Source organism: Trachurus japonicus, chromosome 12, assembly GCF_045865225.1.
Source record: "Trachurus japonicus isolate A0001 chromosome 12, Traja_1.0".
Classification (NCBI taxonomy): domain Eukaryota; kingdom Metazoa; phylum Chordata; class Actinopteri; order Carangiformes; family Carangidae; genus Trachurus; species Trachurus japonicus.
Window position 1 is genome coordinate 16580192 of NC_140918.1, and position 19572 is coordinate 16599763.

General features: G+C 39.3%; 1 protein-coding gene across 2 annotated transcripts in view; it reads right to left on the reverse strand.

The window, feature by feature from the left end:
- LOC146977378 (5-hydroxytryptamine receptor 4) overlaps nucleotides 1-15855 on the reverse strand; it is a 39558-nt gene extending 23703 nt beyond the window's left edge. The window contains exons 1-4 of one of the 2 annotated variants that reach the window (XM_085793555.1): nucleotides 15691-15855; nucleotides 2034-2107; nucleotides 882-1061; nucleotides 15-215 (exon numbers count right to left, since the gene is read on the reverse strand). In XM_085793555.1, coding sequence (XP_085649681.1) covers nucleotides 15-215; nucleotides 882-1061; nucleotides 2034-2056 — 404 coding nt within the window. In that variant the 5' untranslated portion in view covers nucleotides 2057-2107; nucleotides 15691-15855. Of the gene's footprint in view, nucleotides 1-14; nucleotides 216-881; nucleotides 1062-2033; nucleotides 2141-15690 lie in introns of those variants that run through there. The other variant, XM_085793554.1, reaches the window with a different exon arrangement.
- Between the last annotated feature and the right edge of the window lie 3717 nt (nucleotides 15856-19572).

The following is a 19572-nucleotide window of genomic DNA, read 5'->3' on the forward strand; positions in this document are numbered from 1 at the left end:
ACACACACACACACCTGTCCAGTGCAATGCAGCAGAGGTGCAGGATGGATGCCGTCGTTAACAGGACGTCCAGAGACGTTCGGACAAGGCAGAAGATCTCGCCGTACCGCCACTGGCCAGTAGTCAATTCAATCGCAGCAAAGGGCATTACAACCAGCGCAACCAGCAAGTCAGCAAACGCCAGAGATACAATGAAGTAGTTGGTCTTCTTCTTCCTGAGACGAGTGGAGAGGAGAGAAGAGGAGGGGGAAATCAGAAACAAGAAACCATCCATTAAAATGAAACAGAAACAGTTTGTGTATAATGCATATTTTACGGTACCATCATGTTTCACATGAGTATAACAAGCTGGCATCTCTAAGTTTTATTGCTGCTGCTCAATCTGCCAACTCTTAATATGAATTTGCAGAAATATGAAGCAACATGTGTTCAGTTTTAGGGAAAAACACTTTGCAATTTAAAATCAAGGATCTTTACAAATCAATTTGCATTTGCATAAGAAATATGTTTTAATAATTTTACTTGGGTTTTTTAATATGATTTCAAAAACAGGTTTCATTTAAACACATTACATTTAACTAATTAATTAATGAATTATTGTTTCATGTGTTGTTTTTTAACATTAGTTGCCAGAATGCTTTGCAGGAACAAAACAACAATGCCCTGACTTGGTCCCCTGTTAACCACTTTCCAAAGTATACCACAACTTTTTAGATCAGTTTCTCACCTTACAGGCAGGTTTTGACCAACCTGTAATTTGCTTAAGATCGGTACTTCAACAAGTATTTGTCTTTCGTCAAAGATGGTAGGGACGAAATGTGAGGCTGGGTTTGTTTTGCACAGATTCTGATTTTATCTGGAGTTTAAGATCACAGTCTCACCGCAGATGTCTGTCCTTGCAGAGTGCCACCATCACCAGCAGGTTACCAAACACTGTCATGATAATAATGATGGAGAGGAAGATGGTGAGAGCTATCGTCTCCAATGAGCTCAGGAATTCTTGGTGCTGCTGCTGTTGTTCCTGCTCTTGTTGTCCTGTGTTTATTGTGACATCCAACAAACTGCAATGCAAAAAGAGACCACAGCATTGTCAGCATTTGGAACTCCTACTATATTGGTATTATTATCATACAAAATTAAATCGGCTTCTTCCACAAACAAAAAGAGCACATAAGAATGACCTGTCACCTTACGGTTAAAGTTTATGACAAGAGAATATTGCTGACTGTTGGTGGGAGACACAAGTTGCAGACTGCATCATCATAACCCAGTCCATCCCTATAATCCACTCTCTCTAAGAGAGGATTTATACTACTTTTGATTCAAAGAAGGGCTAGGCAGCAGGAGCTAGCCTGGCTTCTACTAAAATGACATGTTATCATCTTTACACTGTTTGTGTATAACATTAAACAAATGAGATGCAGCATGATTATAAATGAGCTTTAGAAGTGTAGGCTCTGTCTTGAGAGAACCAGGTTAGTTGATTCCCATGTCTTTTACATAAAAGACACTGCTCTGCACCTGTACTGTATCTTCTCATCTCCTTCTCAAATAAATTAAACAACCACGTTTCTTAAAATTCTTTCTTTTCACTAGGTTGTTCACCACAACCTCCTAAAATGAAATGATTTAAAATTTTGTCAATTGGCCATTTATTGGTAGTTGATATAGTATTGATCTGCAGGGAATAAATGAAATGGAAGTAAAGTAGTCAACGACATTCAGCAACGGCCTCCTAATACAATTGAATCGGTGATATCGTGATTATGTAGTGTTCAGCTTCTTTAGTTAAGTAGTGAGTCACACTTTGTTAGGGGTAAGCAGTGGTTACTGCTTTAAATGACATAAATCACGAGCATTTTTGTATTTGAGGTTGAAATAAGAAAAATATTTGACTGTGTAGAGGACATTAATACTGCAATTAATCAGGTTTTATATTTACATTTATTTTTTTTAAATAATTTGACAGAACTGCATAAAGTTAATTTGGAGAGATTAGGGGGTTTTCTTTAATACTTAAATTTGTGACTTACTGTTGAGGTGATGCTGTGGCCATCACTGGTCATCTACATTGAGATCAGCAGAGGAGAGTCCTCATCACCCCATGCTCTAGCCCTGTCAACACACACACACACACACAACATACACAATGTAAAGACTTGTCTACATTCTCCTGAAAATAGGGGTCAGCTTGTGCATATAAACTGCTCCAATTCCTTCTTGTTTGTCTGTCCGGAGTCAAAAATGTGATATTTGTGCCTCAAATAAGTAACTGGATCGCAGCTTGAAAGCGTGTGATATTTATAGGGCAAATAGGCTGCAGCAGGAAGCAGCTGTGTCTGCCAGATTCCATCAGCATGTTAGTTTGTCTGTGTAATGCAATAATAATATATGCTTTAGTAGGTGCCACGAGAGAAATTCTCCTTCCTTGTTTCCCTGTCAAGAGAGATCAAAGGTCAGATATCAGCTCGTGAACAACACCTCTGGGGCTGGTGGAGATTCAGCAGATACCAGTTCTCCTTACTGAAGGTCACACTGGTTGACCCGGCAGCCCATATTTAACCTGGTAATTAAGTGAAAGGTATTGAATTTACTAACAACAGCCTGAGGTAACGAGATGACAATTAGTATCAAACAGAGGAGGAAGGTTAAAGCATTCACTGGAGGTCAATGTTTTATCTTCTCCTTTTCTGCCAAGTTAATAACTTCTGATTCAGATCAGTATACAGCTGCTTTTTGTTATTGTTGGCTATTTTTAGCTCTCTGGTTAAGTTCAGTGGCCTCTGTGCTGTTCTTTTACACTACAATGCACTTTTTGTAATGACCATGTACACAACAATATACAGGACAAAGGCTCTACCACCCCTTTAGCAACTGGACACAGTGTTAGCATGCTTTCATTTGCCAATTAGCAGTAAACAAAAGAGACAGGGCTGATATCTTTCTTTTTAATAGTGGACCAAGAGTCCAACAGCCATGAACAGCTAAAAATAGATTTGTTGTAAAACATAAAAAATATATTACACCAAGACGATAAACAAGTGCGTACTGTACAGTTTGTCTCTAACAACTAAAACCATTTTTATAAAATCAATCAGTGTAGCATTAGGAAGTGGCTGGAGTCATGCTCCCCGTCCTTTTAGGCCTCAGTATGTGTTGTTGATGGACAGCAGAGAGCCTTTCATCAGTAGAGTGCTGGAGATGTCTTATCAGCTTTAAGCACCTATTACAACATCTGCTGCAGCTCTGCCTTTTTATGACAGCTGTCCAGTCTTATCTCAGTCAAGGGTCAATATCATCGCCTGACAGACCGTGATAACTGGTGATTCTGCCAACAACACTTCCCGCAGACAGTTCACCATTTATGGTTTTTCTTCGTACCATCCAGTCCAGGTATAACAATGATGTAAGTTTAACCTAATGTCTAACTTTTTTTTCATACCGTAACCATCCATCATTCACTAGACTGAATCTTGGCTCCGAAAGGCTTCGACTTTATCTCAGAAGAAATACAGATGCAGCACGGGTCCGCCAGACTGGGCTTGATTTGTTTTTATGCTCCCCAGAGCCAAAAGAGCTGAGAAAGCCTGATCTGGTTGACAGCTTTTCCAGTTCTGACTTGTCCAGACATCATGTCTTTGACATATATATATAACATTCATTAGGTTGTGAAAATATATGACGCTTTTTTGTGAAAAAGTGAAATCAAAACTGAGTTGACAAGGAAAGTTCAGACAGCATCAACAGCTCCACTTTCTTACACCACCGTCTCATTGTACTTGGCTGAAGAGCATACATACCATCTGCACTTAACTAGCCAGTAAGACACCATGTTCTTTCCTGAATGCATAGGATCATGGACAGTAAGTAAAAAACGACAGAGCACCCACCAACATCATCTGTGGGTGGTCGACTACCAACACAGATGTTCTTTGATTTCCTATTGACCAGATCCACCAAAACATTGGAATAATTCTTTGACTCTTGTAAAATCATAACAGTATCTAAATAGTTAACCAGAAGAATGAGGTTGAATTCTGAATCTGAAACATCATTGTGTGGTGCACAACGTCCTGACAGTCTTTATCACATATCTATCTATATCACATATAGATCAAATCCTGCCCACTTTCACACCTCCATACACCTGGCTGATAAAACAAACATCTAACAAACTCTTAAATGCATTGAGACCTTTAGGCCCTGCTCAGCATTTAGGCCTCTATGGGCCTGGCCACAAAAAGCCCATTCAGTAAAAACAAAAAACAAAAAAAAAACATTCACAATTAGGGTACAAAAACACTGATTATAGACAATGAATATAATTAAATGTCAAGTTGCTGAAGGAACAATTCAGCTCAACAATGGTGCACAGATTAGATCCAGTTTTCAAAATCACACTGAAACATGACTGATTGCTGCTTGAATCTTAAACTGTCTCTTGAGGAAATTGTAATCAGTATTATAATTTCTCTCTTTCACACACACACACAAAAATCATCACCGGACAACAAAACTAACACTACCCACCATCTTCTCGTTGCTCACTTGGTTACTCACACATCGCACTCTGAAATGAAATGAGAAAATATTTTCTTAATATGAATTTCAAGAAAGGAAGAAAAAAAACACAGGAGTGAAAGAAAGAGAGAGTGCGAAAGGAGAGGAGCTATATTTCTGTCAGGTTGCTGTGGTTTTCTTGTGTGATGCACATCCAGGGAGGCGTGTTTTCACAGCTCACCGTGTCCATTTCACATCTGACTGACACAGAGCTGAAGTGAACAGAATAAACTCTGAGCTGGGAGCTCTGCAGAGCTTTTAGTTTTTGTGATTTTTATTTGCTGTGTAGCTCACAGTTGTTATTCTTGCTATTTAAAAAGTTTATTTTGATTATCCTATTTTATTCTTTCAGTACATTGAAGTGAGACATAGGATGCTACAACCACGCTAGCAGCTCCATGAGGCTGTACTGAGGCACAGCAGTGCTACATGCTAATGTCAGCATGCCAAAAATACTCACAGTGACAATGTTTACATGCTGATGCTCAACACATATAATGTTCACTATCTTATTTTAGTATGTTCGCATCGCATGGTAACAATGCTGAGCACAAAGTGGAACTAAGGGTGATGGGATGAAGAGCTGAGATTTCACCAATGTTACTGTATAACAATTTACTTATTATATTCACTTCTGTTGACAGTCAGTCAAGACAGGCGCTGTTCAAAGGTGGGACTGAAAATGCACAATTTAAAACAATATAAACGTAGTCAAGTCAATTCAGAAGTTAATTGATCATATCATTTGATTTTTATTGACTATTTTATAGACATATTCTATTCTGCCATTTCTATTCATTATTTGGCATTAATGAATAGAAAGTTACCACTCTATTATGAAATGCAACTTATGAAAAATACGCACACACACAAGCAGATTTCCAGCTAAACAATGATTTTTCCTGCACATGTACTCTAAACAAGAATAGCTGGGAATGTGCTGGCGCTCGACAATGTGCCCAGAAGTGTCTGCTGAGATAATTTGTAATGTAACAAAGGTTTGAAAGTCGCAAATCATGTTAAGTTTATTAAATACTATTGTGCTGTGATCCTTGTATCATCGTTAGATCAACAAATGCTGGAAAATGAGATGCTCCTTAACTCTCATCTCACTTGTTTTCTTGTCAGGTGGGAAGTAAATACTTCTCACATAATCTCACACCTCAGATTGTGAGAGGGCTGAACCATGTGTGTGTATCTGTGTGTGAGTCTGTGCTTACATGCACATTTGTTTGTTTGTACTGCATGTGGAGGAGGAATCTCTGGTACAGTTGCCAAGGCGACTGAGAGGTATCATATTCTGCTGTCTATCCTCCTGTAATTTGAAATGTTTGAGTAAGGAAGATGGTGTCTTAAACAAACTACTGTCGGGACAGATGCTCTCCTGCTGTAAAGTGTGTGTAAAGTATCAGCTAAATCATTACCAGAGTGGGATTACCAGATCCATATTTTTGTTATTTTATATTTTATTCTTATCAACATTATATGCCAAACCTGAAATTAAAAGATAAAAACTGATCTCAATAACAAGACACAAACTGTTTTAGGAACTGTTTAAGGGCAGGTGTCATGTGGCATTTTCAGACCACATCACTCCACATGCTTCGAGTTGAAAATCTCTGAACCACAGAAAGGTGCTCCTGTTATCACTACAGCTCTTCTTCAGACAACTTATCAGGTGAGGTAGATTTCATCACTCTCGTTACTGAGAAAATCGAGGCTTCTGTCTGGCTTCTGCATTATGATAGAAACTGAAAAGTAGAGTTGTGGGGACAGATCAGCCTGATACTTAGTAGCAGTGGTGATGTAGATCTTGTTGCCATAAAAACTAAACAACGCAAATATTTTGTGTTGGGGCAAGGTGCTCCTCAGTGTTGTAAGTTAACAGCTCTTTTCTGCTAGCAAATGGACATAAAACCTATTTTTTTCAAATATCTTATTGACCTGTTTTCATCCTGAGTCTGACTAAAGAATCTATTAAAATTTTTACACTAACAACGTACAATGGGGAAACGTTCTAATAAAACTTAATTTACTCAATTCCCTCAAACTCACCCGGATTATTGTTTAATTTATTCTCTATACAGTTTCTATATATCTATACTTCATGTTGTAATTCCCTGTGTCCTATATTGCTTAAATGCAGCAGGTGGAGAGAGTGATAGCAACAACACAGAAAGAGCAGGCAGTCGAGAAAAGAGCATTCTGGTCTATTGTGAGAATAAGAATTGGCCTCTTTTACAATGGATTTCTCTCAGTGCTGGCACTAAACAGGAACCCTTGCTCTTTTTCATTTTGGTCTGTCAGTGTTTTGGGGTTTTGGTAGTCCATCTTTACACATTTTGCTAAATGTTAATGGATCATTAGGACTCACTGGTGGAGGTGTTGTTTACTCATATGTTCAGATCTGCAAACAACGCCGAACACTAAACTTGTTTGCCAAATTAATGCACTTTGAGCCTTGCACAGAAGGGCCTGTGTGTTGATGCCAAAGAATCGTGTTTGTCTCTAAATAGCCATCCACAGCTTGCACAAGTTCACATTTAGCAAATCAGGTTGTTGCTAACTGGCCATTTACTGTGAGGAAAGTCAAAGGACAATCAAAACAACCAGAGACGGTCACTTTGCCAAAGATGCTGATGACATTTGTCATCATTCTTTAATGTTTCCCAACTTTCAAAACATGTGCTGTGTTTACAATGTAAGAAAAAAAACTAGGTAAAAAAACAAAAAAAACAAAACAGAAATGAGAGGAGAAATCATTTTAAGTGTCCCTAAGCACTTAAGATTTCATCACTCAGCTCTGTGTTGATGCTCAGTGGGATCAGAACCACACTACTGTTTTTCTACTTGACAGCAAAAACACAACGTGATCTTAAAACCTTATAACATTATAAACACAGACAGATACATCACACACTGCTGGGTTCAGTAACTCTTCATTACAAGTGACTTAATGGTCGTGGAAAGATGATGAATTCATTTCGCTACAATTTTTTACGGCTGCAGAACTTTAAGAGAACAAAACAAAAAGCAGATCCCTTGTCAGGTTCACTCAGGAATGATCAGGCCTAAAGCAAAAAAAGAAATAAAAGAGAAAACGCCATCCGGTTTCACACACGTGCACCCACACATACTGAGCAAAGAAGGTTTGATACAATATTATGTTAACAGCAGCAGCAGCAGCAGGAAACAGAGGATTTGGAGAAATGACAAACCTGTAAAGTTTGCTCAAGAACGAATTGGTTTGGGACGCCAATCAAAACCATGAAATAACCTGTCACCACCCGAAGCAGCCACAGCAACACACGCATACAGTGCACACAGACACAACTTTCTCCGGCTGGATTGGACTATGTAACGCTTAACTCTCGATTGCAATCAATACACATCAAATTCTTAAATCTGTTGTGGAAAGAGTGAGTGCACAGAAAGTCACTCAAACCCTCCAGAACCCATCCATCTCGGTTGCTAAGAGCATTCGTTTACTCCCCACAGTATGAAATAACTCCTGTTACTGATGATGTGCAGTAAATTTGCCAGGCCTTATTAAAGCAGAGTGCAACCGGCCACACCTACTCATGCTAGCCCCGATTCTGTCTTCGATGTGTTACTAGAAAAATGTAGTTTAAAAAAGTCATTGCATTACATGGCTATAATTACTCAACATTAAAAAGCCGTTTACATCAGGCTACTACATTACACCTCCATCGAAGTCTTGTTTAAACTACCCCAAAACCAGACATCCACACGTTAAAAATCTGCTGTACTCAACCGGTGTGGAAATATAAAACAAGACATTAGTTAGCATTTTGACAGTGAAGTTGTGACATTCACATAATCCCCAAATCCCACCTTTCCTGAGTGTAAGCACGGTAACAATAGCAAGGTCGCTATAAGACACAACACAGACACGTTTGGATTTAGCCGGTGAGAGATAAGATTTGATCCGCATCAGTCTATCAACTGAAAGCCTAACAACCATGCTAATATCAAACTCCAATCCAGCAATACCCAACACTGTCCAGTCCTTCTTTGACATAAAACAATGCAATTATGCCATAGTGTTTTCTTCCCACAGTTGACATCCCATACAAATCACTGACAAAATGCTATTGCTGTATCAGTTTGGTAAAACTGGACATTCGTCAGATGATAAAAAAGATTCTTTCTACAGCACTGAGGAAAATAAGGTGTCCATTGGTGCAGAACGTGAGGAGTATTCTGCAATGACAGCAGCATACCTTGAAGTCACGACCTTGTGGGGACGAATGGGCCATCAGCCTGGAATAGATGCTGTAATGACAGATCCTGCTGGACAAAGTCTGCAGAGAATTAAGTCATTATCTCATACCAGGCTCAAATGTTGGAGGGGGGAGAAAAAAAGACCATACATGACAACTTCTGCTCCACTTGTCGGCTTTGTGTCTTTTTGAGGCCACGTAAGCTCTGTGGATGTGGCATGTGATGTGCAAACAGGACAGTTAATCTGGTGGGTTTTTATAAACTATCAGTCCAGACAACATCTGGAGACAGTTCCCCCCCCCCTTCCCATTTAAAGACCATATTTGGCAGTTAAAATAAAGAAAGACTGGTGAATTCCTGGAACACACAGTGTGGCTGAAAAACAGATTGAGTTTCGCCAAGTTATTTAAAACCATTCAAAACTATGTTCATTACTTAACTCACTTAAAATACTTAGAGCTTGATGATAAATGATAGAGCAGTGTGAGAAAACCCACAGATTGATAACCCTAATAGGACTTACAAGACATCTCTGATTCATTATGGAATTGCTTATTATAAAACTGTTTACAGTGGTGTTTACAGAGTGTGGTCCCCAAGATGAGTCGTTGCCAAGGTAGCATCTTATGGAAATTGAAATAAACGATGAAGATTTCACATACTTTCACAACAGAAAAGCATAAAACACATCTTAAATGGTGTCAACTACAATTACTACGTATTCCTCATTTTCTCCCTTGGTGACTTTTCTATGCAATCACAATGATGCACTCAATCACACACTGGCCTGCTGCACTCATGACTGGAGCAAGATGCAGCCGGCAGAGGACGGAGTGTGTCTTGTGGATAAAGCTGTGTGGGCGGGGGTTAATGGGTTGTGAGCAGGTAATTGAGTGCGCTGGCCTCGTCACAATAGGAGTGCCAGCTCACTTGATGAAGGAGGTAAAAGGATAATGACTGACAAATAAAGTGGGCAACACACCACTGTGTACGCAAGTGCATGCACAAACAAATGCAGAAAGAAAAGGAAAAAGGAAAAGACCAGCAGCCTCTGGAAATAAGGCATCTATACTCAGGGCAATCACCCACTGCGTGCATCTCCATGGATTTAGTTAGTACTGATCAGTTTTCCACTTTCTCATACTACTACTGTCCACATCAATATCTCCTTCCGTACAAGCTCTGCTGGAAAATCATGCCTAAAATACATTCAAGGAAACAATTATATGCCAACAAATAATTAAAAAAGCTTCTTCCTTAAAGTTTTATGCCAGTTTAAACAATGAAACACCTGTTCCATATAAAATCTACTGTGATAATGATTAACTTAAATTAAACATCCACAAGTTTTGCCCATGATCAGTGAAGGCAGTGTCACACAACAACATGTGGGTTACTTCATCTCACAGAATAAATTGACCTATTCAAGTCATGTACCTGCCAAAAAAAAAAAGAAAAACCACCTCCATGAGAAAATAATCTCCTCCCTGTCCTGTCATATTTGCTTCTTTCAAGTAACACATAGTCCGCAAATAGATCGTCAACAAAGATTCAGGAATTTCCAGTGTGAGCCTGAAATTAAATTCTGGCTGCATTAAGAGATAAACATACCAGTAGTGGGAGGACAGACAACCACAGTTTAGGTTTCTCTACAGCAACAACTACAACAACAACAGCTGATTGTTATGTTTCAGATGCTCAGAACCTTGTATTTGTTCAATGGCATGTGAGGTATTTTTGCCATCCTCACTGTTTGGACACATTATGAAAACTATACAGCACTGAGACGCCAAAGTGTTTTCAGGGGAAATCCACCCCGTGGTCATACACAAGGAAGTCAGACAATGTCAAACAAGCATGAAAGAACTGCAGGGCCTGGTTTTCATTTGATTAAGAGATGTGGACTGGTCACCATCGGCCAACTTCGAGAATGATCGCTGGAGTAGTCTGAGTAATCTTATTACAGGCACCGTTTAAAGGGACAACAAGGAGTTTGTATTTGGTTATAAAAAAAGTCTCACATTAATGTGGATGAATCTACGCTACCCACACTTGTTAATGGCTCCATTTTCGATAAATATATTGTTTTGTTATTATAATTAATGGTGGAAATGTTGGGCGTGCCGACCAGCGTTTCCTACTTTCGGTTTCGCGGATGCTGCCCGGCGGGTCATGGGAATAACGCAGCCGAATTGCCATTTATGGTCGGAACTACGATGGTATATGATCGTCTTCGAACCTTGATGTTGGCTAAAACTAAACCCAGAGAATCTGTCAGTACATGAGTCCATATCTATCATCACTACACTTGGATGATGACTGCAAATTATGTAATCAATCCCAAAAAACATGAATTGCAAGTAGCATAATAGATCAGATCTAGAAATCCAGAGTGTGATCAACTGAGCAGTGATGAAGTGAACCAATCAACCAATCAGATATAAACAAACTTGCATTATTTGAATGTGAGCGGCCAAATCAAGGACAAAACTAAATACTTTTCAGACATTTGTTCAGTAAATGTTCAAAGGATTGAAATAAAAAAAAGTTTCTTCTGTTGGACACTTTGAACTTGCATGACAGTAAATTGCAATGCAAATGTCAAAGTCTTCCTCTCTACACATAAATCTGCTCAGCCATGCTCTGCACACACACTTGTTGATTTCACTGGTGGTTTAAATTATGTTTGATCATTATGGCGCTTATCTCCAAATGGCTCCTTCTGACGGAAACATTTATCAAAAAAAAGAAGTCAGCAGACAAAATAGCTTTTATCACTGTTGACAGCACTTTTTTGAATTTACTACTGATCATATGATAACTCTATTTCGATAACGAAGAGTAAGACTGATACGTTGCTTTGAGTGAGCTGACACTGATAACGAATACAGCCTGGCTGGCCCTGAGAATCAGGCTAATGAGTTGGTGTTGATACAGACGGCCTAAAATTAGCCTGAGGGCAGTGGCTTTCTCCTACATGTCTGCAGGGAGTGGTTAATAAGGACAACACAATAGGCGAGAGCAGAGACAAGAAGTTAACTGCTCATGGTAAAGGCAGAGGCCACAGCTGGCACGCGTGGGGCGTGCCAGCTGTGGCCTTGAGTTACCCTGAGCAGGTAACTCAAGTAGGCTACTACAGTCATGTCTCTTCTTGACTCCAATTTGTTTCACCTGCCTACCACTCCACTTATGGCTACTGGCCAGTGTTGGAAAAATGCCCACTCATTGGGTTTTACATTCCTGGATGAGACAGGAATCCTTATTTTCATCTAAGATAATCAAAAGCAGATTTAATTTTTATCCAGATTCAATCTTTTATGCAATATAATGTGTAATATTAGTGAACCACCGAGTCTGCTTGTTTTCACAAATTGTCTTTTATTTATTTTGTCTTCCTCCCAGATGCTGCCAGAGGTTACAGAGTTGGAACCTTCTTTTCCTGGGAAATAACTTAAGATAAAAATGAGTGATGAGGATCTGTTGGTTCTTATTTTTCAACGCTAGATTGGACCACTGCGGTGTGTTTAATGGATTGGGCAGTGTGTAATATGTTTTGTACATGTGGAAATGCCAAAAGATGTTGGCAGGCTAATACTGGTTTGGACACTGAGAATAGGAGCCATGTCAAGTGAAAGCAATGAAGTTGATTTATTACCAGAGGGGGGTTTAAACAATGGCCGAGGGGATTGCTTTTGGATGACACCGCTGCTGCTGCTGCTGCTGCTTTGTTTGAAAATGCTGCATCCCGTGTGATAACTTACTGTAGACGTGCATCAGTCTAACTTAATATATGTCACTCTCTTTTGATATCGGCAATATTTTCTGCTGGCAAATGATCAGAACAGGAGTGGGCTGTGGGTTAACACAGTCGTCTTGTACAGCAGCTATTCCATGTTGATTATGTTTGATCACACCAATGAAAAATGGGAATACTTCAAGTGAGATCAGTGAATAAGACCTATACTGCTTTATCAAAACGTCCTTAATTCTTAGTGAAAACATGCTGCTGGTCTCATGAAATATTAACAAGTCTCAAATTAGACACAGAAATACATTTGGATATCTTAGTAAAACACAACTGATCTATCGCAGCCAGAGTAGGTTAAGTAAGTAGGTCAGTTTTATAGTACTCCAACAAAAATGTACAGTAGTTATATAATGAGGAAATCATACAATGTAAAGTAAGTGTGTGCCTGCCCATCTACTAACTGTTATCTACTGTTTCAACATTCAAGGATGAAGATGTTCCATCTACTACATGGTTCTATACAGTATTATCTCAACCCTTATCACCAGATGGAGGATCTGGATGATTATCTTAGTACTAATACAAAAAAGGCAGATTGCATTATACACATGCACATACAGTATGTTTAAACATGTGTGTATTCCCTTATTTCTTGCACAACTTTATGTCTGTTTCCAACATCTCGTGGAATTCATGCCACAAAGTATTGAGGCTGCAAGAACAAATTGAGGTCCCATCCCAGTATCAATATTAACATACAATATATACATCCTACTGAGGTATTTAATGAGAGTAGGCTACTGTATCAACAAAGCTGATTATGAAACTGAAGATCTGCACAAGGAAATACTGTAAGTTATGTTTACAGTAGGGGAAAGATCATGTCAAATAAAATATGGTTGAGATATGATAAGGGCAGTTGGTTAAGATTATGGAAAGATTGTGGTTATTGTTATTACAAAAGCAAATACTGATTGTAGGTCTGTGACAGGAGGGGAACTCCAAACTCCTGCATCAAAGTTGGACATGCTCTACGAGTGGCTGGCCAGTGGTTAGTGTTGTCATCAAAGCAGTAATTCAATTAAAGTTAGTAAAGTTAGACGCCCTGGGGTTTTTATGTTCTCCCTGTGCCTGTATTGGTTAGGTGTCAATGTGAGGATGGACTATGGCAGATTGCTGATCCTTCTGCTGGAATAGGTTTCAGACCCTCTGCTAAATTATGAGGATAAGCAGTGTAGCTAATGGATGGATCCAACAACCATACACAATCAACAGGACTCTATAGGACCCATCATTTCTGAGATTAGTATTGTGTTTGGAGATATTTGGTCTGAGTATTTATATTATTTATACCTATTGCTAATGGCTCAACATCTGACTGTGCATCAACTTAGCTATCTCTATGTTTCCGCTCACTATTAATGGATACACTGGTTTATGCACCTGCACTCTGACAAAACAATAAAAGGAAGTTTATTGTTGAGTCTGGGGCAGGCAGAGGATGATTACTTCCAGTTAGAGTTAAAAGTTTGTAAAAGCTTGAGCGCACATCATCAGAGCTGAAGATTATGTGTTACTGCAATGGGATCATGATTCTGATTGTTAATTGATTGGTTGGAATACAACAATAGCATTAAAAAAATCATTGCATTTTTTCTAACAACTTTTTGACATCACTTTTCACAATCTTTTAACGGCCTGCACAACTTTTCTTTTTCATCTCTACCTCCTTTTCTTCACAAACACAGACACATACTCATATTCTCACACTGCAAATAGTAGTGTATCAGTTATCGTACTGTATTGTCCTACAAGGATGCTTACAATCAAGTAAAAGCTTAATCAGTTGAAAAGCAGCCAATTACAGTGGCTCACCCTCCTGAAGTGCATTCGTTTTAACAGAAGAATGCATGTGTGCACGTGAGCTTTTGTGCGCGTACAGTAACAAGTGTAATCTGCTGTAATAATGTACAAAGGAGACAATCCGACAGGTCAGCAATCAGTTGGACTGTGTTGGGAGTAATTGAACAACAGCTGACCTTTGCATGTGTCCAGCCAGCAAAAATCTTGGGAGCTAAACACCCTCCCACTAATCTCTTCATGGATCTCTCAGCAGAGAGAGACCCAAAACAAAAAGCGAGGAATGCTGAAGGAGCGGAGTATTGAATTCTGACACAACCAACTCCCAAGATGCAAGAGCAAGTTAAAAGTTTAAACCCCAGCAACACTTGTCATATGAAGATCTGTTTCATTACCAGACCAACATATTTCATCTTGACCCTGATGAATGTGTTCAGACCTGGATGACACCACTGGGGTTACTGTAACTACCTAATTTTCCAGCTATAATACACATCCACAGTATGTTTACCCATCCACACTCTCAGATGGCACACCTCTGACTTCAGTGATAGAAGTCATGTCATAAAACGAGTGATAAAACCTAATGAGGAAGGAAGTTCAACAAAAGTTTGAGCACTTATTCGAGGATCAAGTGTCTCTTTAAATAGAAAACAAAACCTATCTGTCTTCAAGTAAAAAGACATTACTAACTTCTCCTCTTGTGCACAAATAAAACCTCCCTGTACTCTACAGTAGCCTATATAAGTCCAGTGACATTTTTAGTATATAATAATATACTATTCATCTCTTGGAAGTAAATTCATAGTTAAAAAATTGTAACAAACTAAAGCAGAAATATAAAACATTGTACGCTACTGCCTTGTAATTTTTCTTTGAATGTGGTCTAGTTGTGACCTTTAATGGTATAAAAGCGGGTGATAAAAATGGAACCGACAGTGGTACTGTAATTAGACCAACCATGAGTCAAGTGATGGTCACATTCAAATTACTGTATTTGCACCTTCAGTGCACTGTATTTGATGATTCAGCCTGGTTATTTCTACGTCAACCAATAAGATGACAATTATGAGAATAGGAACTAAGTAGATAGGACTGACTTTCTTTCTTTTTGGAATTAATTGTTATTGTCTTAATCTGGAAAGTGTATTCTCTTTCACATGTCTACATGTCTCAGTAGCATTATCTAATTTTAAATTACTCTTACAAACATGTTTTCTCATTCTTTCTTCGCTCTGTCTAACTTTAAAAACCACCCGCATGTAACCTGCTCTCACCTGTACCGGGCTCCTAGCCTCCGTCCCTCCACTCAGACACTTCAGAGCGCGGTAGTGCCTCTCATATTCCAGCTGATGATATGTAGAAACAAATAAAGACCGATCCCATCTGCATGAGCTGCAGATGAGTGACACTTGGGCTACAGTCAGCCTGGTGCCATTGAGCGAGTGAGTGAGAGAGAGAGAGGGAGAGAGTGAGAGTGAAGGAGGGAGAGAGAGAGAGAGAGAGAGAGAGGGAGAGAGGTGCTGCCACCATGTGGTTGTATAACTATAGGCCTAATGAAAAAATGGGGCTGTGGTTCCTGACACAATCAGGGTCCTGAAAAGATGTGACACTAGCGAACAATACAGTGAAGTCATTATGATTTATTTGCTGTTAGTCTATAATACAAAATAGTGAAATGTATTTGTTTTTTCTGCTGTGTGAAAGCTTTAACAACACCAGGTGGGTAGATGGAATATGAGGGTGTTGAGGGCATTGACCTGTGACAGTGGTATTTGCAGTTGTATTTAATAGTCATACATTTGTCACAGAGGGAAACATTTCTAGGAGTGGATGTACATAACATGTTTCTATCTTGCAAACACATCACAATAATTACACTTTCTCAAATCACTCATTTCACTGCAGGTGCAGAAGTCCTGTTTCATAAATCACAAATTAAGAAACTCATAGGATCACTGGTAGTTTTCTTTTCTTTCTTTCTTTTTGCTATGAATGTGGTGCAAAAATACATTTAGTACATTGTCCAGTCATACTTGTGTGAACATTACACACTCTGAAGTCACAGTTCCTGTTATGATGCCATGTAAAGTCCTTTGAGAAAAAAATGTTTGTAAAATGTTATCAGTAACAGGCAGGGCAAGGCAATTTTATTTGTAAATACAATTACCTTGCCCTGCCTGTTACTGATTCATTATAATGAGTTCATTTCAAGAGACAGTTAAACAGCCAAGCTGAGCCAGAATATCTTTTTTTTGTAGTTGTAGTTTTATTGTTTTATTTTGTGGTTTCTTAGTACAGAAAATCATGCTTTATTTATTTAGCCTGTATTTGGACAATTTTGGATCTCAATAATACAGTAGACAAAATTTGAATAGTTTTATCCTGAAATTGCTGCAACTCAGATTTCTCATTTGTGTCTTGTGTGCCGTAGTAATGAAAATCTTGTCAACTAAAGCCTACTGTGTAGTGGGCACAAATTGTTCTCAACAACCTACTACTAAAAACTAGAAACTACTTTAATCTAAAACATGTATTTGTCAATAAAGTAGGCAGTCCCGTTAAGACCGTGAAGTCAGAGGTGCAGACCCGCTGTCAGGATTGGGGGGGGGGATTGCCCGTATGCAACTCATACCATGCCACAACTTTGTAGAGGCTCGCCATATCATTCAAAAAGTACTGCACAAGGAATCATTTATTGTGCTTACTTTTCTTGTTTATTTAACAGCCAACACCGTGTATCACCAAGAGCATCCGTATGCAGGGACAATGGCCCCAGAACTCAGTTCAGGGGAATCACGATGTCTAAAGCATCAGTAGCTGCAGCCACAGTAACAGGAGCAAAGCTAATAGGACGTCATTTGTTAAAACCCACCCTCAGACACGTCATTAATCTACTGTAACTAAGAAAAAAATATTTTTTTTATGGACAGTTTGAAGTGTTATTTTGTATCTACATCGAAATAATATGAAAAATAGTAACTTCTGGTTGGAAGTCCAACCAACTTCCGGTTGGGAGTTCCAGTATGGAGGAGCCATGCCGGCGCCCTTGTCCCTGCATACAGGTCCCTCTCCGTATCACTGCTTACTTAACTGTTATATTAGTAAATCATAATTTTAAGGGTCTTGGTCGTGCCTCCCTCTGACCCTGTGTATGGGACTACTTCATGCATGATTAATTGATATGGATGAATATCAAAATATGAAGCCTTGAGATTTTTTTAAAGCCTGCTGATGTCATCTAGCCTCGTATACCAGCCTCTCGCGGAAATGCATTTCATTTCATTTCTCGGGAGAGTCTGGCCTCATCCCCCCTCTAAGTGTTTGGGGTGGGCGGGAGCTGGGCGGGAGTAGTAGCAAAGACGGTTTAATATCTTTGGTAGTAGCGTTGACAGACAACCCCATTCAGCCAATCAGCAAGTTGGTGTAGTGACGGGGCTTTGCGCCAGTCGGTCCCTGATTGGCCAACGTGCTGTGTCAATCACAGCGGGCGACGCTGATTGGCTCGGCCTTCTGATGGTTTCAGTCCAAACGCTTAGAATGGGGATGAGGCCAGACTCTCCCTCGGAATGAAATGAAATGCATTTCCCGGAGCGGCTGGTTTACGAGGCTAGATGTCATCAGCATCTGTGTAAGAAACTTGCATTTTAGTGGAGGACACCAGAGAATGTGGAGTCAGAAATACATCTGTCAAACATTATTTGTTCCATCATTTCAATCTTTTTAGATGTTAATCTAAAATGTGAAGAATGTGAGGTCTGAAAATACATAATTGAGGGTGTTTTTATTGGGGGGGACTGTAGGGCTCTTTTGCAATTTTCTCCAAAACCACTGGCTGGATTTCAACCAAACCTTCTGCGTTGGACTCCCCTCGGCCTCCCCTCTGCCCCCCCAGATGATATATTTGAGTTTGGAGAAATTAGAATTTTGGTCAAGAAAATAATTGACACCCCTGGGGGTTAGAAATTTTGAAAATCGCTTGGTTCGTTTGGTTTTGGTAATTTTCTCCAAAATCACTGTCCCGATTTCAACCAAAACTTCTGTGTTGGACTCCCCTCGGCCCCCCAGACAATGTATTCAAGTTTGGAGAAATTTGAATTTTGGTCAAAAAAAAACTTTTTCGATACCCCCCGGGGGTTAGAATTTTTGAAAATGTGTGTGTTTTTTGGTCATTTACTCCAAAATTTTGCCTGGTTTCAAACAAACCTTGCGTTGGAATCCACTCGGCCCACTAGATGATATAATCAGAGTTTGGAGAAATTTGAAGAAATTTAAATTCTGGTCAAAAAAAACCTTTTTAACCCTTGTGGGGGTTAAAAATCTTCGAAAATCGTCTCGGTCATTTACTCCAAAACCACTGGCCCGATTTCAACCAAACTTCTGCGTTGGACAGATGACATCAGGACTATTGTCTTGTACTAGTTGACAACATCTGGCATTTGGATATGTCATCATCATCACCCACCAACAACCAGCTCCTAACTCACTGAGCTAATTGTCTGGAAGTGAGTCCTGGTGTGTGACTTCTCAAATAAACACAGGGAGTCACCGGTCAGGCAGCAGTTGTCAAAATGTCACAAATACAGTTATCCAAACAAAAATCTGATAATACATAAATTGCATCTCGACAGCATGGAAATGTTGGTGAATTGTTTTTAACGATGAAGTGTTTTGCATCATAAGAGAAAATGCCACTCTTAGATTGACTGCAGTTGTTCCCATGAGAGCATATTGAAAATGTATTTAGCAAGAATTGGATGGTATATGTTTACAGTCAAACATTTTCATGCACTGTAGGCTCAATTTTTGATGAATCAAAAATCTGCGTGGATCATTTGTAGATGACAGATATTTGTCTTAATGCACAGCTCCACTTCCTGATTTATTTCCTGTTTTACATTATTGGACAAACTGATTAATCCAGGTGTGTCTGACCTCACAAGACACACCTGGATTAATCAGTGAGTCAGCGACCGGGCAGCATCTGTCGTAGCAGATTTCGAAAATTGTCAAAATGTCACAAATTGTATTAGGCTACCTAAACAAAGATCTGATAATACATAAATTGCATCTAGACCTGAAAATGTTGGTGATTTGTTTTTAATGATAGGTGTTTTTCTTCACAAGAGAAAAGCTGATGTTTAAAAATGCCACTCTTA